The 24,017-nt window shown below is 34.7% G+C and overlaps 2 protein-coding genes across 4 annotated transcripts; one reads left to right on the forward strand and one right to left on the reverse strand.

Moving 5' to 3' along the window:
- Positions 1-344: 344 nt before the first annotated feature.
- LOC133301164 (protein PHOTOSYSTEM I ASSEMBLY 2, chloroplastic) lies at positions 345-2,422 on the reverse strand. Of its 3 annotated transcripts, none has more exons than XM_061500782.1 (4): positions 2,194-2,422; positions 1,111-1,372; positions 585-657; positions 345-481 (listed from the first exon to the last, which is right to left on the reverse strand). In XM_061500782.1, the coding sequence occupies exons 1-3, from the start codon at positions 2,356-2,358 to the stop codon at positions 599-601; spliced, it is 486 nt and encodes a 161-aa protein (XP_061356766.1). In that variant the 5' UTR covers positions 2,359-2,422; the 3' UTR covers positions 345-481; positions 585-598. The 3 variants fall into 3 exon arrangements, with proteins under 3 accessions (XP_061356766.1, XP_061356767.1, XP_061356765.1); XM_061500783.1 differs by having other exon boundaries at positions 347-475; XM_061500781.1 differs by having other exon boundaries at positions 464-657.
- Positions 2,423-15,603: 13,181 nt separating this feature from the next.
- LOC133301159 (cation/calcium exchanger 2-like) lies at positions 15,604-18,152 on the forward strand. The gene is made up of 2 exons (XM_061500776.1): positions 15,604-16,002; positions 16,128-18,152. Exon 2 carries the CDS (start codon positions 16,152-16,154, stop codon positions 17,895-17,897), a length of 1,746 nt encoding a protein of 581 aa, XP_061356760.1. The 5' UTR covers positions 15,604-16,002; positions 16,128-16,151; the 3' UTR covers positions 17,898-18,152.
- Positions 18,153-24,017: the final 5,865 nt, after the last annotated feature.

Below are 24,017 nucleotides of genomic sequence, written 5' to 3' on the forward strand. Positions count from 1 at the left end.
CTGATCACATTGTTGGAAGAAGAATTTTACATTGTATATAATGATTTGATTTTGATGTAGTCTTCAATCATGATAAATCTTTATAATGTTGGTTCCTTATTCCATTTACATCAATATAGAAAGACAGATACATACAATGTACACCCGCTCCATATAGGGTTTATAGTCATAGCTGACAGAATACAATCGAGTTGCAATTTTTACAAAAGAGGCTGTTTTGTATATTTGAATCGTAGGAAAAAAAAAAATTAGTTAAACAAATCAAAGGGACATTAAATCGTAGGAAATTCTTCATTGAAGAAATAAATCAATTATATTAACTTTCATGTAAATTTATTAGAGACAATTATTTGTGTGACCAAATAAAATACTTTGGGAATCCACATAATTAAGAATAAATATGACAGCAGCCTGAGTTTTAGCTCACGTGGTTGGGAATGGCGGAGTTTAGGTAGATATCATAGGTTCCAACACCCTACACCTCCATGATTTTCATAAAAAAAAAAAGAATAATTATGACATACAAGCAAAACCAACCAAAACATTACGTATTGGTGACACAGCAAAATTCCAAAAAGACATACATAGATCATTTGGGTCACAGATGACCTCGTCCACCACATTCTGTACACATCATATTACCAGTTCCCCCGCAACCTACATGGAAACAGTTATCAAATTAAAACATAGTCACCAATAAAGATGCTCAGCATCATACAATTAGATAATAATAATAATAATAATAAGTAAAATTTCACATCAAGTTTGCACCACGTATGGTACAATCTTATTTAAATTCAAGTTATACCTATTCTCTACATGTCAAAATGATTTAAACCTTTTCAAAATTGTTTGATTCAAAGTCCTCACAAATTCTCAAGCCCCAGTTGCTCATCTAACCATTACAAAAACTGTACAAATCTAAGCTAAAATTGGCCATCCACAAAATCCAGAAGTTCCATCAGAGAACTGCTTCTAGACATAAGTGACAAACACAACACCAAATACAAAAGGCTATAAATACAGTTGAAACACAAGCAAGGTGCAGAAGATTCAGCAGCACACATATATCTAAGCAGAAGGGCTGTTTGAACTGGAAAGAGAATATACCTAGGCAACGAACTTTAACAATTATGCCCTGGCTTTCCAATATGGAGTCAACATATAGACCAGAACCAGCACAAGTGGCACAAAGAATAGCACCTTTGGCTTGGCAATCAGTACATCGAGGATTGTTACCAATAGCTTTCTCAGCCAATGATAACCCAACAGGCTTCTCAATCCTTTCTTCTGGGATAGCCTTGTCATAGCAAAACAGAGATTCAAGATTACTTCTTTTTCTGTTCTCATCTGCCTTTAAACTCGACACAGACTGAAACATAAGGAAATAGTTAGCTGTGTCATCCATTAAACAAAGACCAAACTTCTGCGTAAGTTAGTGGAAAAAGCTCTCTAATCTCATTGAATAACCATCAAAGGAACACAGCCCCTTATGCCTCATCAAGAAAAATTATCTAGCTTTTACAACATATTACCCTTTCTGAGCCTTTATATAGAAGCATGTAAGAGAATTTTATCTTAAATGTATACAAAGCCTTAAGACATTTTCGCTCTAAAATCACAAAAACTGTGGGAGATAACTCCAGTTTTATAGCAAAGGTATAGGCACTAAATTAAGAGTATGTCAAAATTGTCAATAATGGGGGAAAGGAAGCCCTGAATGTCTCAATATACAAAGATTTGTAGATCTTCCTAAAAAGAAAAAAACCAAAGCATTATGCAAAAAGACCCTCCTCCTTCTTCTAAAACAACCTGAAAGAATGATATCTACATTTTCCTAAAATCACTTCAATAGAAACATTAAGAATAATTCTAAAAAAAGCTTGACCACTACATTTGTCCTCAAAGGAAAGCAGAACATTAGCAACTCTTTCATAAAATCTTGAGCAATAAAAATTTATATCCAGCAACTAATAGTAATATGTAACATACTGAACACTAAAAGGTTTAATCCAATAAAACACCAAAATATTATATTTTACTTGCTTATTGTGCATAACAGATAAAAATTATAGGCATGGTGCATAAAACTGGAAATGAAAAGGAAATTTAAAAAGGAAAAAAAATTAAAAATCAAATATGAAGAAATAGCTTTCCATGGTAACATTTAAAAAAACGATGAGTGTGACTAACCCGGCGCGAAGTGTAGCTAGAGGCAGAGCCATTGGGGGGAAGAGCATGAACTTTGAAATTGGACCCAAAATTCAGGGTCTTCTTGAGACTCGAAACCTTCACCGCGGAAGCATTTGGGCAAAGAACAAATTTTGATGTCGCCATTTGCAGAGTAGCTGAATCCATCGATGCCCAATAAACATTCACAGCTCAAATTGTTCACGCAACCATTTTCCTCGAACTAATCGATCGTTTCAGCAAATGGGACTTCTCGTAGTTCACGTCACAGACCCGTGGGTCGTGGATCAAGTTCTTCACCCGAATTCGGATTCGGTTTACCAGTTAACAAAGCCCATTATTCGATTAATAGTGGGCTTGTGAGCCCATTGAACAAGAAAGCGTAAAATGACAAAGGTTAATCCCACTAAAAACATGACTCTGAATGTTCAGGACTTCAGGATGTATATGATAAAAATATTTCAATAAAAAAGTTTTTTTTTAGTTTTTAATTTTGAAAATAGAAAGAATTAAAAATTAAGTTGGAAAAATCGATTATCCATTTTTGGACACAAAAATAAAAACAATTCTTTTGACAAAAAATATATTATCCAAGGAAAAAGATCCGTTTACAAAAAAAATTTATAAATTTTTACAAATTACACTATGTACTTCCGGAAATACATAGTGTACTTTCGGAAGTACATAGTATAATTTGTAAAATTTGTAAAAAATAATTATAAATATAACTCTCCTTATTATTTAATATATATATATATTATTTTTCTTCTGTTCTGGATCTATTCCTCATAAGATTATAGGCACAACCAACTATAAGGAAGGAAACAAAGTTACCATGCATATCTTGACAATCTCGCAACTATTTAACACATGGGAATTAAGACCAACTGCTCATGTGACTACACGGCATAAGCTCTGCAGTGCACTAGAACCAATGGCTTTAAGACAGGCACTTACATATTGCTATATCTACAAAGGTATAGTCTACCATAAATATCTCGCCTAAAGAATAGCTTTTGAAGATTATTGCTGACTATCAATAAAAATGAACACCGCGTATTAAAGTGACATAAGCATGAGGCTCATGTACTATAAATACAAAATAAGCTCAGATATGATAATCTTCACATTAATACTTGAATATTTTGAACAATTACTAACTTTAGCAGCGTCGTAATACTTTGCAAATACCCTTTCCAATCTCCTCAAACTGCTCCTAAGCACCACTACCAACTCAAACATCTCACAAAGTATCTCGGCAACGAATTTAGCATTCCGCAAACAACACATCAACCCAAACACAACTCAAAGTAGTATATAAATTTTGGTAAAAGAATAAGAGCACAACTTGAAGTCATATTTTGAGCAGATTTTGACATTTGGATGATAAAGCTCGCTGAAATAGCTGAATGGGGACCCAGTTAAGCTGTTAATTAATTAGGCTAGAAAGGCATGAATTTAAGAACATGATCATAGGGACATGTAAAGTGCTAAGTTGCAATATTAAGATGTCGAAAGCCTATAAATAGCAAGCAGGAAGACAGAAACAACGATCCCAAGTTTCGCCAAACACAAAATCTATTCAATTTCTTCATTATTGTTCTTTTTCTTTTAGTCGTGTACTTGTTTTCCATTCATTCTCCGACCATTATAGCTTTCTTTTATGTTTCAGCTAATTTACCCTCTTTGCTTTGATTCTTGCTTTTAGCACATGCTTACCGTTCCATACATTAGGTTTGGGCTCTCTAGCTAAGTGATCACTCTTGTATACGACTATGTTTGTATCATAATATCAAATTGACTTTAGGTTACAATTACCTTTTATTTTTTTTGGGAAAAATGTAAATATATATTAACCCAAAGAGATATACAAAATAGACGGGGCATACCCCGCAAAATCAAATACAACATATGCACTCAGTGCAAAAGCCTAAGCTAGTCCACTATGAGCATGTGCCTAATACAAATGAGTAATATGAGCGTGTCTATAAACAAGAAATTTAATCTTGTTAGTAACATCATCAACCAAAAAGGGAATATGCTCAAATATAAGCAAATTTCTAGCCAACCAGATACAATAAACTGTCAATGCTATCACAAGGCAACGAGTCTTCCCCAAGGTGCCAGAGAGAGCTCTCGCACGCACAAGGTGGCTGACACTGCCCTGAAGAGAGATGAAGCTCCGCGTAATAGGAGACCACTCGCGCACCATCTTCCAAACACGGATGACAGTGGGGCAACGAAAAAATAAGTGTGCATGAGACTCCTCCATCGTGCTGCACAGGGGGCAAGACGGATCTATCTCCAAGAAGGGAGCTCTATCCAAAGTAAGAAGCTTACCCTTCATGGCTAACCAAAAAATGAACGCCGCTTTGGGGGGGAGAGCTGGGTTCCAAACTACCTTATGCCAAAACACCTTCGGCTTAGGCAATCTGAAATATGAATAAGCTTTGCTAGCCTCAACAGCATTATCACGTGTCCAGGACCCGAGAACAAGTAGCGCCCCATCCAAATGTAGCTCAACGTCCAAGATAATATTCCTAATCAGAATTATTTTCTTGAGCAAAGGTGAATCCGAGGAAGATGGAGCATAGTCCCAAATATTTTCCCCCTGAAGATATTGGCTGTGGACCCATTTAATCCATAAGGAATCTTTTTTGGAATGAATGTCCCATAAAGTCCTAGAAAGCAATGCAAGATTCCACTCCTTAAGGCTGAAGAGACCAAGGCCCCCTTCATGCTTAGGAGAGCAAATATCCACCCAAGCAACCAGCGACTTAGACATACAATTATTCGGCTTTCCCCACAAGAAGTTCCGGCAGATAGCATTAATCCGGTTTATAACAGAAACTGGGAGAGGAAAAATGCCCATCCAAAAATTAGTAATGCCCTGGATGACGGCTCTGATGAGCTCAAGCTTCCCAGCATAAGACAGAGTCTTCCTATTCCAACTTTGCACAAGGCCCAAAATCTGAGATAAAAGTGGATCATAGTGAACGACATTTAATCTAGAAGAGAGCAGAGGCACACCAAGATACCTGAACGGGAAAGCTCCCAACTCAAACCCAGTGAGACGCTGCACCTCTGATATAGAGTCCGGATCCATACCAGCAGAATAAATGGCTGATTTATCAGTACTGATAGAGATACCCGAGACAGCACAAAAATGAGACAGCCTAGCATATAAAGTGGCTATAGAAGGCACATCTCCCCTAGAGAGGAGCATAATATCATCCGCAAAAGCCAAATGGGAAATATTTAGGTCACAACAGGCCGGATGAAACTGAAAGTTTATATTATCCTTGAGGCTACTCAGATCTCTAGACAGATACTCCAGACAGAGAACAAAGAGATAGGGGGAAAGTAGATCACCTTGTCTCAGACCCCTACCACCTTTAAAGTGACCATGTACTGCTCCATTAACCAAAACACTAAATGAAGTAGATGTGACACACTCCATGATCCAATTCGTGAATCTGGAAGGAAACCCAACCGAGACAAGAACCCAATTGAGAAAATTCCAAGATACAGAGTCATAGGCTTTATGAAGGTCCACTTTCAGAAGGCAGCGAGGGGAGATCCTCTTTCGGGCATACTTTCTAAGAAGCTCCTGGGTGAGGAAAATATTATCAATCATGTTCCTGTTCTTTAGGAATGCAGTCTGAAAAGGACTAATAATTTTTTCAAGCACAGGAGCAATACGATTGGCAAGAATCTTGGAAATAATTTTATACAAAATGTTGCAACAAGATATTGGCCTATAATGCTTCACATGACTGGCCTGATCAGACTTGGGGATAAGAACTATGAAAGCATGATTTAATTGCTTGAGTAATTTCCCTGAAATAAAGAACTCATTCACAGCATCAAAAATATCATCACCCACAATGCTCCAAGCTTTTTTAAAGAACCGAGAGCTGTACCCGTAGGGCCCAGGAGATTTATTATCATCCATAGAAGAAAGGATATTCCACACATCTAATTTAGCTATTGGAGCAAGTAAATCGTTAGAGCAGGAGCTTGGAACCATTGCACCTGCTTCACAAATAGCCGAGACAGGGGGGCTGTCAGTAGGGTGAGCTTGAAACAAATTACTGAAATAATTAACAAAGGCTCCAGCAATCTGCGGTTGAGAAGACGTAGATTGCCCACTTGGAAGAGTGATGGCAGCAATAAATCGAGCATGGTGGGACCTTTTAACATAAGCATGGAAGAAGGCAGTACACTTCTCCGCTTGGGTAAGATACCGGTTCTTCAGTAATTGGGCAGTTTGTGAATGCTCAGCTTTACGTAAATTCATAATTTGGTGTCTGCTCTTGTCTGCAACGCATAACAGATTTGGGTCTCTGGGTTTAAGCTGGAGAGCAAGGAGCACGTCATTATATTCAGCCTCAGCTTGTTCAATCTTTGTTGACAGGCCTTTGAGTTCCAAACTAGCAAGAGATTTCAACGGACCCTTTAATGCTTTCAATTTCTTACACATAACCCACATCTTGCAGCCCACCAGCTGCTGGTCCCAACTAGAAGAAACTACCTCCAGGAATTGAGGCAGCGCTGCTATGGCATTGTTGAACCGGAAGGGACACTTGGCTCTCACAAAACTAGTATTGGTATTAATAGTCAAGGAGGCATGGTCAGATACTGATTCAAAACCCGAGACTTCACAACTAGAATTTGGAAAATTAGCACTCCAACTAAGGTTGCAAATGGCTCTATCAATTCTGCTCCATATCCTCCCATTCGTCCAAGTAAAGAAGGATCCATGGGAGGTAAGATTGGTCAAAGCCAAATCAGTACAGCAATCAGTGAAGTCTTTGGTCTCATAGGCTGTTACTTCCGAACCATGTAACCTATCTTGAGGAGATAAGATGCTGTTGAAGTCCCCCAATATTAGCCAGGGGGTGTCAACGGACGGAGCTAAATTCATCAAAGAAGACCACATGGCTCTCCTGGCCAAAACAGAATGCAGCCCATACATAAAGGTGATCAGGAATTTTGTGTTGGTTTCCTTACACACACAAGAGCAATGCATAGTTTGGGCTGTACAACATAAAACAAACAAGTCAGATTTGTTGGGTTTCCAAAGCAAAATAATCCTACCAGCATTATGAGAGTTGAAGTTATGAAAGTAGCTCCAATCCTTGAATTTTCTTTGCATTATATTATTTACAGAATAAGCATCCAGTTTTGTTTCCAAAATGGCCATGATATCAATCCCTTTAGAATTGATAAAATTCTGCATCATGCGATGCTTTAGAGGCATATTGAAGCCCCTAATGTTCCAAGAAGAGATTATCATATTGATGGGGAGGGGATGGGAACCCCCACACCAGAGATGGTTGTGTATTTAGACCCTTTACTCACTGCCTCCAGGACCTGGGAGCTGCTGCTGATGTGTTTGTTGGTAGTAGTCACCTTCGACTTTTGCTTCCTCACCTTGGGATCAGGTGGCTTGGTTGCAATTGCACTGGCAGCAGCAGTAGTAATTTGGACACCTTTCTTGGCTGGAGAGCTAGCAATGGCACTGGTAGCAGTTGTACTAACATGGACACCTTTCTTGAGCTAAAAAGACCCGTAGAGGAATTCGCATCAGCTTTTGTAGGAGCAGCTGCTGCTGCCACTTTGATACTCGAAGGAAAATCATAAACTTGGACAAGCTTCTTCACTGTTTTGAGATATCTACCTGGCAGCTTATTAGAGTGTAATTTCCCCAATGTTCTAAGTTTCTTCCTTTTGGCTTTTGAAGAAACAACAGTAAATTCACCATTCAATTTTTCCACATACGGCTGGCCTGAAGCTACAGCTTCCAGTGAAGTTTGCAAAAGGGGGGGAAGTCCTTCTGAATGGGTGTCCAATACTGGTTCTGTTGCTTTAGGTGTCCCATCCGAAGTCTTTCCTTTAGGGGCATATGAACAAGAGGCCACCTCATGCCCTATAGTCTTGCAATAAGCACCAAAGGATGGCTCATTCTCATATTCAATCGGTTGCTCTAGCATTTTTCCATCGGGTAACTGAATGACCACCAATTGAGTTAAGTCCTTGGAAGCATCAACCTCCACCAAGGCACGGGCAAACAAAATTGAACCCCTAGTGGCTGTAAGGTGGTCCGTTCTCAAGGGCTTACCTATCTTGCATAGGATTTTCCCAAGAGCCTTTTTGCTCCATAACTCTAGTGGCAGATTCCTTAGCTTGATCCAAACAGGAATTTTACTAAGCTCCTCATCACCAAAGTGGAAGAAGGGAGGCATTGGCTTCAAGAGCAACGGATTTTTGAACACAAAGTAAGGCCCTGCTTGAAGAACCTTGTTCATATCCTCTTCAGTCGTAAATCTGAAATTAACCAGCCGCTAGAGTGAGGGGAGTAAGCATACTTAACTCCCCATTTCCTGCACACATTGGTCAGAGCCTTCATTCCAGGAAATTTGCCTGCTATGTAGCCAATTAAACAGAAACCAATTGATTCATCAATGGGCTGCACATCCCCATATTCCATGATGACCTTGTCATCCGAAGAATCAGCTTCACAATCGTCCCATTGGAGACCCTTGCTCTCAGCTCTGTTATCCTTGAAGAGGCTGGTCCAAGGCGCGGTTGGAATAGAGGGTTGAACCTTTGAGTTCACAGCCAAATCAGAATGCCTTCACCATCAACGGTAATGGAGTCCTCAACTCCTAGAGTAACCGATGGGTCTAGTGAGTCACCTTGCTGGGAAATGGAAGTATCAGCAGGGGAATTGGCTTGCAATGAGTCACCATCGGATTCTGAACCTTCATCTAGTTCAGGACTTTCTACAAACACTTGGCCCGCATCCGCCAAAAGGAAGGGGGAGCTAATTTCCTTGTTAGGGGGGTAGCCTCAACATCAACAGCAGCCACAGATGGAGATTTACCTTTATAATCTCGTTTTTTCTTTTTATTCTTCCCCATTTTGGGGAGAAAGCTTCGACCACAGGACAGAGGGCTAAAGTTAATGCACTACACCAACCAGCAACACTGCGTTTAAATGCAAAATAAATGACCAGGACCCCACCAGCAAAGTCTGAATCAAGGACCAAGCAAGCTGGACGTGGCAGTGAGTAAACAAAGGGAGAATATTATAACCAAGGGTATGGTCCAGAACCCCACCACCGGACAAGTAACGTGAATGAGTAGGAGGAATAAACCCCAACCCACACTGTAACCACCAAATGCTACACGTGGCTGAAGCTTAGATCCAGAAGCCAGCACACGTGTAGCAAGCAGATCCAAAGCTCAGGTCCACAATGGCCAGCAAGGAGGTTCAGCAAAAGTGTAGCCACGAGGGACCAACGAACAGAAACTGTTTCACTCACACCCTTCAGCAACGTGTCTGAAGCTGATGACCAAAGTCAGCACACGTGTAGCAAGAATGGAACCAAGAGCAACGTGAAGCAGATGCACGTGAAGAAAGCCACGGATCCAAGAAAGCTAACGGAGAGCAGTTCTACAACGAAACGAAAGCTACGGATTCAGTCAAAGTGCTTAAGCCCAAGGTTCCTCTTTCCAGCAACCAAGCCAACGCAACGGAGAAGGTGTCCAGCCCACAATGGCCGAGCCACAGGGAACCTCCCTATGGTGGGTAGTCCTCCACGGTTGAGCAACTCGGTTAGGAGAGAGAATAGAGAAAAAAAACTCTTAAATTAAGCTATGTCATCGTGTGTCCACATTCTGAAACATGCTTTAAACGCATATGTAAGTTACAATTACCTTTTATTATTTTCGTGTATGTTTGTCTCCCACAATTCGCACCATCTCATTTATACTAACCGCTCACTTCACCACATGTATTATAAACGCTCTAAAATATTATTTACAGCCGTTATATATATAGAATTCATCACTCCTTTATATATGGATTTTCTCCCTTTTGCATTATTTCACCTATTGTGAATAGTTGGATTTTTAGAGAGAAAGATGTATCCCTCAAGAGATATAGTATGTTGATCTAGAAGTACTCACAATAGCAATAGGAAAGATAGAGGCTTACGATTTTTTCATGTGCTAGGCATATTTTGCAATGGAGAAGTGTGTTTTGACTATGGTAATAGAATATGCCCTTCAATAGAAGAAGAGCGTATTTATAGAAAAGAGGAGACTCTCCAGACATGGGAGACAGAATGAGGAGAGGATGATAGGGCTATACCACCTTCTTGTATTCGATGAAAGGCATTTTGCATCCATTATAAGTGTACAATTAATTGGCAGCAATGCAGGGAGAAGGAAATTCCCTATGATGAGACTATATAACTCATCATGAGGCACTTCTTAAAAAGTTCCAAAGCATAGACTATTAACATTGGACCCAATTTGTTAGGCCTATAAAATAAGACGGCCAAGACATATTGTAAATACAAACTTGAGCATCAAAATCCCTATAAATCATCACTTATAGTTACTCTACAACACACAACAAACACTTCGACAATCATCCATCCATCTCGGATTAAACACTTAATGTTGTTATGGTGAATGTCTTCGAAGTCCTTCCAAATTCATGTTTGTTTTGGTTGATATAGCACATTTTACTTGCTTCATCGATAAAAATTCTAACCTCTTTAGTTGAGGTACACTTATTTGAATTGAAGGTGCCTTTCAGACTTTTGAAGGACCCAAACTAAAGTGTACGTTTTCCCAAAGCTTATCTTGTCAAACAATATTAGTCAGATTGAAAATTCATTTACCATAAGCTACAAAGCACGGACACGCCATTTTGCAGAAAAAATGCGTGTCCGACACCGACACGTTCGGACACGCTCCGACACGCGTTTGACACGTGCTTAACTTTTTCGGACACGTTGACTATCTGGACACGCGATTTTGACCGTGTCCGACACGGTCAAAGGACAAAAATGTAAGGTTTTTGAACGAGTAGGAGGAGAAGAAAGAAGACTGATTCAAAGAGAAAAGTCAGAGCGAAATCGGTGAGTCTCTAATGGCGTTGTTGCCTACAAGCCCTTAAGCTTTAGGTAAGGGGACCTGAACAAATACATGCAAGACGAACATGCGGCCGCTGGCTGGCCGGGTTGGCTCAGCGTCGTCGCCAACGAAGCCATTCACGGCTGGATCTGCTACGCTCCGATGGCTGGTGACCAGATACGGGAAAAAAGATGCAAAAATGGTGAAAAGAAAAAATGCATGAGAAATAGCTAGAAGATGATGGAAACCAGATACTGGAAAAAAGAGGAAAGAGGTAATAAAGAAAATGGTGAAAAGAAAAAAAATGAGATTTGAATTTGTCAAACGGTGAGAAATGACTACTCAGCTGCAAAAGCTGCTTTTTTTGGTCTACAGTACATAGCCTATTGATTTTGATGCGCCTAGCCTTTACCACCACGGTTACTAGAACAAACAAGATTAATTAGAATATGACAATAGAGTTAGGCTCAACCATTGTTTTTAGCAGGATAGTTTGGCCTTTCAATAACTTTATCATTTGTTAAAAAAAATAACAAATATTTATAAAATAATATTACTTTTAATATTCTAATAATGAGTAATTTAATTGAATATATTTATATTTTGGAATAAAATTAAGAGGCCATCTTATTTATTATATATTATCTTAAATGACAAATATTTTAAATTATATTGAATAATCAAAATTATTTTATAAATAATATTATAAGTTCTATAATCAATACCTTTAACACACTCATGAGAAAAATGTTTATAGATAAAATTATTCAAGATATTTATTGGTTGTATGATTTTTTATGGTTTATTATTTGAATTAAATGTAAATTATATGTTATAAAAAAAATGTAAATTATATTATATATATCAAAAATTTTATTTAATATCAAAACGTGTCCCAACGTGTCCAAATATGACAATTTTTAGAATTAACGTGTCGGCGTGTCGTGTCGTGTCACGTGTCCCGTGTCAGTGTCCGTGCATCATAGACCATAAGTTAGGCTGAATTCACTTTTTCATGTAACATATGGTAAAAATATTGCCGATTTAAGAATATAAAATTAGATTATAGTTTATAAAACTTTTACATTAACATATATATATATATATATATATATATATATATATATATAAGAATAAACATTTTTGCAGCCACTTTAGAAAGCTTATCTACAGCTACTCTTTATAACTATGTTCTTCCAGGAGAATATAGTTATAACATTAAAAGTTATTTTTTTTCTCTCCTCATTTACTTTTCAAAATCTATCTGCTTACGTGGAGAGAGAAAAAGCTCTTCCGGGAGAACATAGTTATAAATGGGTAGCTGTAGATAAATTTATCTAAAGTGGCTGCAGAAATATTTTTTCCATATATATATATATATGGGGAGGGTTATATTGACAAACTTTTTTTTCTTATAAATTTATAAGAGTATGTGACTAGTCAGACTTAATATAGTTTGTAAGAAAAAAAAATTGTCAATATAATTCCTCTGTGTGTGTGTATATATATATATATATATATATATATATATATATATATATATATATATATACATATTTTATGTCTAGACATGTGATCATTGACATTAGATATGCGGATATCTAGAACTTCATTATTTATATACATCTTTTTTTTGGAAAGTATTTATATACAACTTTAATATATAGCATGTATGATACTTTTATTGGAAAACATAAACCTTGCTTTAAGTATAATAATATTGCTTGAATCACTCCTTAAATTAAAGTCAACAAACAGAGAAGGTAATAAAAAAAACCATTCAATAAACACTTGGTTGCAAACGGGGTACGTACGGCACGCAGAGGAGACTTCAAATGAGTGCCCACTTGAAGAAGAGAAGAGAAGACTTCTTCCTCACCGCGTGCTCTCGCTTTCTCTCTCATTATCTTCTTTATTTATGTGACGAGTGAAGTGACCATTCAATTTAAGTGCATTATTAATAATACGCATTATGATTTTATTTCTAACTACGGAAAAAAAAAATTGTGACTCATCTTACCTCACTGTAAGTTGACACATTTTAAATTCGAAAATAACGTTATGTCACATGATGAGTAAAAGGTGGAGCTAAACGTGATAAAAGTCGTTATACTTTCTTATTTAATAGGCTAGGTTTTTTGGTTAAGTTTTTTTTACGTCATAACAATTAATTTTTTATTAATAATTGATAGACATAAAATTAAAAAGAATGACCCTTCTTTCGAAAGAATACGTAATATAATATTGGGATTAATATTTTTTATATTATAAAAAATATTTTTATCTTCTACACATACATAAAAGTATATGAAATTCCTGTGAAGTCATATGAAAAAAAGAAACAAAAAGAAAATATGAACTTTACGTACTTTTATATATATGTATGAAATAAAATTATTTTCTGTAATATAAGAAACATTAATCCTTATAATATCTTACATTAAGTAAAAGATAAAGTTTTATATACTATTTTAAGTCATAAAATGTAAACCTCGCGTTGTCATAGCGTGAATATTGTTAATAAGTGCTATTTGCAAAATGTCATGGGTGTATGAAGTGATTATCTAATCAAAATATAAGAGGATGTTAGTGAGATGTGTAGACAACCAACTCACCTCAAATCTTTAGTAAGTGATAATTCATCAATGATTTTTTATATTTCTCTAATATGTTCCTTCATATATATATTAGAATTCATTGAAATTGAAAAAAGAACCATGCATCAAGCTCACACTTGTGCTAACTTAATTTCATTATGGGAGATTATTGAGGATCGAACTCGTAATTCCGTGACTACTATCATATAAATAATTATTTCACCCAACAATTCAAGTTGATAAGTGACGGGTCGGAGTCGGATCGAATTATGACACTTGAGCTGATAAAAGAAAGCCCTTACTTAAGATTTTGAGTTGTTAGGTGGAATAATTGTTTTACATAATATTAAAGTTTATTAAATGATTGCTCTACCAGGGATAAAATCCAAAATTCAATTTTCTTTTTCTTTTTCTTTTGACAAGCCTCTTATAATTTTTAAGTACGAGATTAAAATATTGAGATTGTCCCTCTCCTTATTAACGAATATAAAGAGCTTGTTTGATTGTATTTTGATTTTTTTTTCTTAAAACTATTTCGTAGAATAGTTATGGAACCAAGGGTTTTTTATGAATTTTTTGTTTTGAAAAAAACTCAAACATATTTTCTAAATTTAATTTTTATTTTTAAAACAGTTATAATTTTTAATTTTTTTTTTTTACTAAACAAACCTTAACAAATTGATTTTTTTTTCTTGAAAATCAAAAAACTGTTTTCTAGAACAGATATTAAACAAGCCCAAATTCTCTCAACCATTTTTTTTTTTGGTAATCAGTCTCTCAAACCATTTAACTAAAATGCGTTTATCGCTTGAGCCAAAACCTGTTAAATTAAAAACACGAATCCCTTTAGCATGGGATTACGACTAGGTAAAGCTACACGCACAATTTTCGATTTGAACATTTACTCTTCCCTAAGTATTTCATTGTACATGTTTTAACATGCCATAATAAACACAAAACTCTTAAATTTCCTAATAATCAATATCAAATATTATAATTTCATAAAGTAGAATAAAAAGTAAAATCATTAATGAGTTTATTATTTTTCATGTTATAGGAGATAAATTTATCTCCTACGTACATATAAAAATATATAAGACTATATAAAATAAATAAATCTTATACACTTTTATATAACATAAAAAAAGACTAATCTCATCATTAATATAACAATCCTCACATCCTTATTAATTAACCATGAATAATAAAATGGAAGAGGGAATGCAATATATGTCACGTACCACAGTAACTAGAGCTCTTCCATCTGATGACGCGTGACACTACAAAAAATTGAATTTCCACCAAATTAGGAAAATGGAAAGTGGGAAAATGACATAAAAGAAGAAGGAGATAGGTTTTTTTATTTTTCTTTCTTCTTTCTATTTATCTTTATCTATCATATTAAAATATCATTATATATAGGATTTAGTGTTTTTCATTAAAAAAGATATAAGTTGTGTCCTTTAAGTAACTTACACAGAGTATAATTGATGATATTTTGTGTAATTCTAAAAAAAAAAAAAAAATTCAATTTACACTCAGTGATATGACTGAGAAAGAAAAAAAACAGCTTTTTAGATTTACACAAAGTATGACAGCCACCGATCATACTTTGTGTAAATCATGCAAAAGTACCCAATTTGTTTTTTTTTATTATTACATCATAATCTTAACTAACATTTATATTTTTCTCTCTTATTAAGATTCTGATTTAACTAACATTTATATTTATTTTTTTGAGATTCTGATCTAATGATACTGAAACAATAATAGACATCTAATAATATTGAAAAATAATAATAAAAGATAGACTGATAAAATGATAACTAAAATATATTATTCCACGAGAAAAATTAAAAAACATGGAACCGAACTTAGCCATGTTCGATGGAGGAAGTTCCCATGAATCGAAGACAACCTGATATGAGAGGTGAACAGGGTTCTCTCAATCATTATCTCGTTGCATCTATGTACTCATCCCACCCCCATGAATGCAACTTTTGATCCACCAAAACGTTTGCATACCCTTTCTTTTGCTTTTTCACACTGAATTTTGCTATAAACCAGAAACTAGACCACAACACACGAGACGTGTGTGGTAGCTACGCATGCTTTTTGGTTGATGTTTCTGTCATCTGAATGATACCTCAAACCCCAATTGCTTATGCTTTACCAAATTCTCTCTCTCTCTCTCTCTCTCAATCTCTTCTCTGTTTGCACAAAGCACAGACAAATTCAGGAGAAAAAAAAGTAAAATAAAGCAACAGAATTTTCAGTCTAAGGTCAGTTCCTTTTTCTCTTTTTATTGGGTTTCATTCATCTTTTGATATTTTGAAATCTTGGATTTTAACCACAACTGGGTTTTCTTAATAATCAAGTTTCCATCTTTTCTATGATTATGAAACAGGGTTTTGCTTTTTAATCTCTCAGCATGGCTACAACTGTAGTTTCTGTGTCCAAACGCATGGGTTTCACCTTGTTGTTGAACACCTTGTTCCTCGTTATGCTTTGTGCTTTGGTGATTGTTCATTTCCACTCTTCAGAACATGTTGTTCTGAGGAGGATCAACCCCTTTGGCTTGGGGGGCGGTGGTGACCAAGGTTGCAAGAGCTTCCACAGTCTGGGTGACTATAAAGCTAAGTGCTTGTACCTGAAATCCAATGACCCTTGTGTCTCTCAGGGCTTTGTTGATTACCTTTACCTTTTCTATTGCAAACTTGGGGGATTCCCTTTATTGGGTCACAGTGTTTTGTTTCTTGGGTTATTGGTACTGTTCTATCTGCTGGCTAACACAGCTTCTGAATACTTTTGTCCTTCCCTTGAAAAATTGTCCAAATTGCTGAGGCTCTCACCTACAATTGCTGGAGTGACTCTTCTCTCTCTTGGCAATGGTGCATGTGATGTTTTTGCTACCCTTGTTTCTTTTAATGGTAGTGGGACCCGCGGCATTGCCTTTAACACTGTGCTTGGTGGTTCTTCCTTTGTGTCCTGTGTTGTGGTGGGAATAGTGAGCATTTCAATTCGTCACAGGGGAATTCGGGTTAAGAAGGATGCTTTGATAAGAGATGTTTGTTTTCTTCTCCTTGTTCTTCTATGCTTGTTCATCATTTTGATCGCTGGTGAGATCAATGTTCTTGGGTCAATTGGTTTTTGTTTGCTTTATGCGGTGTATGTTATTGCTGTTTATGTCTCATCTACCCGAAGGAAGGGTGTCTGTGAGGATGCTGAAAGTGATGGCGATTCAAGACATGGCAGTGATTTAGGTGTCCCTCTGCTATGTGAGATGGAGAAAGGACAGATTGATTGTGCTGCAAATGGAGCTCAGGAATGTGACTTGAATATTAAGAAATGTTGCTGTAAGAAATTTTCAATACGTGGAGTGTTACTTTATGTCTTGGAGATGCCCCTTTACTTGCCTAGGAGATTGACAATACCTGTTGTTTGTGAAGAGAGATGGTCCAAACCTTATGCAGTTTCTTCAGCTATGCTAGCACCACTTCTCTTGTCTTTCCTATGGATGGGAAAGGAAAACAATGACCTTAACTCGAGCCTTATATTTTATGGAATTGGATCATTGATTGGAATTATATTAGGGGTAACTGCATTTTTCACAACTGAGGTGCCAAGCCCACCAAAAAAGTACTTGTTTCCTTGGCTTGCAGGAGGGTTTGTGATGAGTGTGACCTGGAGCTACATTACAGCTCAGGAATTGGTGGGGTTGTTGGTTTCACTTGGTTACATATGTGACGTAAGTCCTTCAATACTGGGGCTAACGGTTCTTGCCTGGGGAAATTCACTTGGGGATTTAGTAACAAATTTGACAATGGCTTTAAATGGTGGACCAGAAGGTGCTCAAATAGCAATATCAGGTTGTTATGCTGGCCCTATCTTCAATACAGTAGTAGGATTGGGCTTATCTCTTCTGAGCTCTACTTGGTCAGTGTACCCTTCATCTGTTGTGATCCCTAGAGATCCATATCTGTGGGAGACATTGGCACTTTTGGTGGTTGGATTGGTTTGGGCACTTGTAGTTTTGATTAGAAGAGATATGAAGCTTGATGCACTCTTAGGAGGAGGGCTTTTAGTTGTTTACTTCATATCTATGTTCCTGAGGCTGATTCAAACACTTGGGTCTCTCCAATTCCAGGATATGTTAGGCTTCATCTTCAAAAGATGATAAGAATTATGAATTTGTCATCGGATTCATATAGCTATTAGCAACTGACAGTATTTTCTGTATAGGAACAATATACTATGCAACTATCATAGGTAGGTGTAAATTTGTTAGGGGTAGAAATGCCACTGCTATTTGTAGATAGATTTGCTTGGTTAATACCATTTCAAATATATCTAGATCACAGAATTACATTTGGATACTCCCTTGTGATGTATATTTTTGCATATTTTCTGCTTAATTACTATCAAGATAGTGTTAATTAGTCAAATCCTCGTACTGTATAACATTTGGATGCATTAGTCAACAATTAATTCCACATGTTGAAATTTGAATTGAGAATAAATACCGATGTACGTATCTAGAAACATATCAATGAAATGCCAAAACGGTAACAATCAATGCTGATGTGAGGTAATGTTATTCTACACCAAACCAATGGTGATGCTATAGATGATAAATTACAACCATATTTGTCTAGTAGTTTGGAGGATATGATATGAATTTGTAGACGCCTTGAGTGGAGAGATTATTCTTGATTGACAAATTAAAGAGCCTTGTCGGTGGGGTGGATAAGCTTTAGTTTTCTTGTCAATCTTCTTCCTTATAATAAATACTCTAGTGCTTCACATTGACCAATGCCAACAATTGAAAGAACATAAGCAAAATGGTTATAAGTAGGACCGATAAACCAAAGTTAAGTTACCATCAAACTTACGTTTGGGATAGAATCTAGCCTAATTTTGGGCCCAACTACCAAAATTTAGCTACCTATGTCAAGACTTTATAATAAATTGCCAAGAAAATATAAAATGTCTTTGAATTTTGTTGGTCTTTAATATGCATAATCTAGTAGCCAACCCCTCTTCTCTTTAACTTTCACATTTTGGAAAAAGGCAGGATTATTGACCCTTTAGGCTAAACTCAATTTAAGTGGTAGGTGAAGCCTAAACTGCAGTAATTAATTAAAGTTAATTACACTACCTAACAATTAATGCAAATTATAATTTTCATACTTTTTACATTATTATTTAATATATGTAAATAGAGAATTAAATAAAGAAAAGGACAAATCACGTAAATGGAGTTGGAAAAGTTAAAAGCACGTAAAGTATCAATTCACAACACCCTTTGCCTCACACAAATAATTGTTTTGTTATTTTTAATCAAGAAAAATTTCAATGATTCATTTTATTTTCAAATACACCGGTATATTAGAAAAGTGTTGAAGAAAAATGTGAGAGAACATTTTTCTTAAAACAAAAACAAAAATCTTCACTAAATTTTTGTGCTCCACTTGTTTTAGATCAAATAAGGAAGTGTTTGGTGGTCAATCAGTAATTTGTCTATGCATACAATATGTTCATGTTTATTTTATGCTCTTATTAATTTTATACTACAAGACATTTATATCAACATCCTTAGAAATATATAAATTTTGAATAATATAATAACAATAAACATTCATAAAAATTTTAAAAAAATTAATAATAAATCCTTAAAATTCTAAATAACATAATAAATTTTCAAAAAAATCCATATTTAATGAATTGAAATGAGGGTACGAAAACAAGTTCATTCTGTACATAATTTTGCTAAATGAATCAAAAAATCTATATATAATAATAATCACTAGAAAATTATCATGCTATTAAAAGTTTTTAAATAATCGTATCATATATATACATTTTTATGTAAATATTTTTGTAGTAGCATAACAATCAAGCATTTTCAACATATAATATTTTTAATAAGTTGATAAAAAAATTTATTAAGATCATAATTTTTTTAAAATATTAATGAATATCTACAAAATCTTATTTTATATCGGGCTTTCAGTATACAGTCGAACACGTGTCAGCTGTGAAGATACTTTTGGATTCTTATCATTGACTCTTTTTTTTGGAGACAGTTATGAATGAAATACCGCAATGATTAAGTAAATATTTTTATTGTATCTCCAAGAACTAATGCTAACTTATGAAATGTTAATGTCTTTATTATAATCTAACATTTGCAGTTTTATGCTAGTATTATATTAAAAAAAATTATACAAATAAGAATTAAACACATAACCTAATACAATCTACTCAAATCCTTTACTACTAAATCAATTCTAATGGCTTATATAAAATTAATTTTATATATAACATTTTAGTCACATTAGGTCATATAATATTTAATTAAAACTTTCTCGATCTACTAATCTAGATCTCAGTATCATTTTGCATTTTTTCGTATTCAATGCTTCATTGCTTTCAATTACAACCTAATTTAGGTCCAAAAGATATATGATGTTACCAGCTGCGTGAAATCAATATTTTTAATAGTGAGGGATTTGAATAATTTGCATGAGCTTATAGGTTTAAATTTCAGTTTTCTTATTATATAAAAATAATAAATTTTTTAAGTTAATATACATCTTTGGAAAAAAAATTCAAAGACAAAAAATTATTTGATACCATTGCGAAGCAGCATGATGTGAATTTAAATCTTAAAAAAAGTCGATTTGTGTTTCCTCTGAAATACTAGTTCTTTGAAATTGTAGTTTCTCATAAATTCAAAAAAAATTCACATTAATTGTTCAAAAAAGATTAATATAGATACTTTTTTTCTAAGGAATTAAAATGGGTTTTGTATTTTTGTTGAAGACCTAAAAGGGTATTTACTCAAAAAAAAAACACTCGAATTTAGACCTATTTTTTTATCAATCAATAATAATTCTGAATTATATCCATGTACTAGTTTAAAATTTTACAAGGGCCAATCCGATTGACACAACATAAATTGAACATAAACACGAATACATTCAATACAAATACGATATAAATTTTTATTCATGTCAAAATCTTTGACACAAACATGACTCAAAAATTTTGCTGGTTAATAGGACATAACATGAACAACGCGCAAACTAAAATTTATTAGTTATCAACATTGACATGACCCATTTTTAATACGAGTTACACGACATAAATTCATGTTTATGTGTTGACATGCAATACAACATGACATAAAATTTTGTGTGTCATATTTTTTCAATACGAACATAACATGAATTTAAATATTGGTAAACCTGGACAAGAATTTTCATGTTGTGTCCATGTGCTAGGTCAAGGATTGCCACCCCTGATTACAAAGAACTAATTCAACCCAATAACTTAAACTAATAAGTGAAATCACATTAATGGTAGATATTTTAGAATTGAAACATGAATAATGCCCACCCGTGCACACACACTCACACACACACACATATATATGGGTAATGTTATATTTATAAATTTTTTGTTTACAAACTATACTATGTCTTATAGGTAAGATATTTTTGAGTGAAATCTTACCGATAAGACATAATGTAGTTTATAAGTTTGTAAAAAAAAAGTTTGTTAATATAATTCTCCTATATATATATTAACTTACTTTTTTAATTTTATTAGAGATTCAGGTGAATTAGATTAGAACACGTAATCTCTTGATCACGAACTCTGATACCATATAATGCAATCAATTCAACCCAACCACTTAAACTTATACATGAGACCACATTAATAAATATATATTAATATCTTTAACATTAACTAATTCAATGCAATAAAATAGATAAAAATGTACTTTTGAAAGACATGATTTATTTAGGGATACCAATTAAGATTAAGCCGAAGACACCCACGAAGCCTTGTGAGTTGTGACACTGGTTCACGGAAAATTTGGCGAAATACTTCCCTCTCATTCCAATCTTTTTCTTATATAAAAAATCATCCAAACAAATAGGAATTTACCTTATTATTCATATACAAAACTTTAGTCTAACACCTAGCTAGGAGTATTAATTCCCCTAAATGCGCGTCTTCATGAATGTTTAATAGAGAATTTATTTTATTTTTTTGTTTGATAAGAACCCTGGCGTATTATAAAATAAATAAGGAAAAATATTTATCTCTTTAAAGAACATAGTTTTGTATATTTTTTTAAGAAAATATAGTGTTTCATTATAATATTTAGCCAATTAAAATAAAAAATAAATAGTTAAAAATTATAATAAAACAATATAATTTCAGTTTTTATCTGGATAATTATATAGGCCTACAAGGGTTAAAGCCCAGAACAGGCCCAAATAGTATGCAGACCCTATAACGCGCGATACAATCATTGTGCAGAAGGGAGCGCAATAGTTTCATGACGCAGAACCGCTTTATGTAACTTAAAGGCTAAGGAAGGATCTTGTGACAAGCTGAGATCGACCGCGCTCACAGACCAACAGACGAAGGACAGCTCCAGCTTACCACCACTCTAAGAAGACAGGCAAATATGTAGATCTATAGCTAGAAAGGCACCAGCTGAGACAGATAAAGTCTGCAACCCATAACAACCAATAAAAAGGCATGCCGCCTAACAAAGGCGACATAAGACTTGTTATATATACGAAGGGTACAAACCCATGTATGACTATCTAATTCCATTAAGAAGATAACATAAGCCTAGCAATGATACTGACTTTAGCGGCAGAGTGTCTTTGCAGGTATCCCCAACCTATTCCATTGCATCAGTGAAGCACGACACCCGTTACTGATACAGCAAACAACATCAGCCCACGAAACATTTCACCCAACCCAAAGTCTTCAACCTTCAATTGTGTGCGATCAAACCCAATCCATTTTGGACCGGACTGATCAAGTTTAAAGAACAAGAAATTATATCATTTAAAAGGATAAGCATTTTTTTTCAAATAAATATCATCATAATAAACTTTATTTACAGAAAGACTGATTAGATGATGGCATCCGATATTGTAATTTTTATATACAAATTTAATAAATCGAGAATGATAAATTGAGCAGTACAAAGTTTCATAACAAATTATTTATTTTATGCTTGTATTAATTCATTTTATTTTCAAAATAATTTATAATCAAAATTTGTTAAAAAATAAATAAAAAACAATTCTCTTATAATTAATCAAAACAAAACATAAACATTTTGATACAGGGTTTTGGTTCGTTCCATCAACACCACGGCTTGTTTGTTTTCGTATATTGTTTCTATGTCCAAAAGCATCACTAGGTTTGTGATCGATTTAAACGAGAAAAACATTTTCGCATTCAATTTGCTTGGCGTTTTCTTAATTAGTTCAATTATTGGAACCGACGAATCTTGCTCAACTATTGGAAGTTGGAACTGAGGGTGTGGGTTTAACCCACTAAATATTTTCAGTTTTCTATATTTATATTCCTATATAATTTTAATTTTAAATTGAACTGGTTACTTAATGGGTAATAGTTTTTTCATGCAGTAGAAGATAATATTTGTCTCCTACAGACTTATTTGTGCATGTGGGATCCACTTTTAAGGGAAGAGAAAAAAAATAAAGTATGACTCATCTTGAATTTGTGTGTGTAGAAGATAGATTTTATCTTATGTAACATGAGAATAATAAATCCCTTACTTAATTTAGCTTACAGTTTCTGATTAGTCCAATAAGGATGGAACTAGATCACACACAGTTAAGTCTGATTCAATAGTTAACTGAGTTTTCTTTGGAGTGGTTGTTGATGAATGATCTCTTCACGGGATGCTTCAACATAGAAGATCTGGTGTTGATTATCTTGATTGCCAGGGAAAAAAGCAGGGATTGTCCCAGTCGATCAAGATTGACTAGATAGACTAGATGATTATACGTGAGCTTAAAACCTTATTAGTTGATTGTCCGACTTATGCAGCCTTAATATGGCGGCATTTAATCTCATTGGTGGGCAGAAGTGACTCTTGCAGACTATTCGTGTCGGGATGTTTATTAATGGGCTTCGCCTCATAAATATAGCTAACCAAATGTCTATTCCTTAGCCAATGGCTATCAGGGTGGCTATAAAGGCTTGAGCTATTGTTATCGTATGACAGTATATCTGTGGGATGATATTGACGCGAGATGAACGTGTTTCCTTAACCTTTAAGTCTTAATTATTTAGTCTCTTGGGCCATTCATGGATTGGACCTTATATCATGCCTAGAATTAATCCAGATCACATATTAATAGGCTAGAATGATGATGATATTTTTCAATTACATAATATTCTCTTAATTTATATAATAAAAACAGAAAACAAATTTAAATTTTGTAGCACA

This window comes from Gastrolobium bilobum, unplaced genomic scaffold (genome assembly GCF_033153095.1).
Source record: "Gastrolobium bilobum isolate Gb01-03AN ecotype WA unplaced genomic scaffold, APGP_CSIRO_Gbil_v1 utg1816, whole genome shotgun sequence".
Classification (NCBI taxonomy): Eukaryota; Viridiplantae; Streptophyta; class Magnoliopsida; order Fabales; family Fabaceae; genus Gastrolobium; species Gastrolobium bilobum.

Excerpts from the sequence above, each read along its gene's own strand:
- LOC133301159 (XM_061500776.1), top strand. The coding sequence starts at position 16,152 with ATGGCTACAACTGTAGTTTCTGTGTCCAAACGCATGGGTTTCACCTTG.
- LOC133301164 (XM_061500782.1), bottom strand. The coding sequence starts at position 2,358 with ATGGATTCAGCTACTCTGCAAATGGCGACATCAAAATTTGTTCTTTGC. Across the intron at positions 1,373-2,193 it reads CTAGCTACACTTCGCGCCGG|TCTGTGTCGAGTTTAAAGGC; the intron begins GTTAGTCACACT and ends CTTATGTTTCAG. Across the intron at positions 658-1,110 it reads TGTTAAAGTTCGTTGCCTAG|GTTGCGGGGGAACTGGTAAT; the intron begins GTATATTCTCTT and ends GTTTCCATGTAG.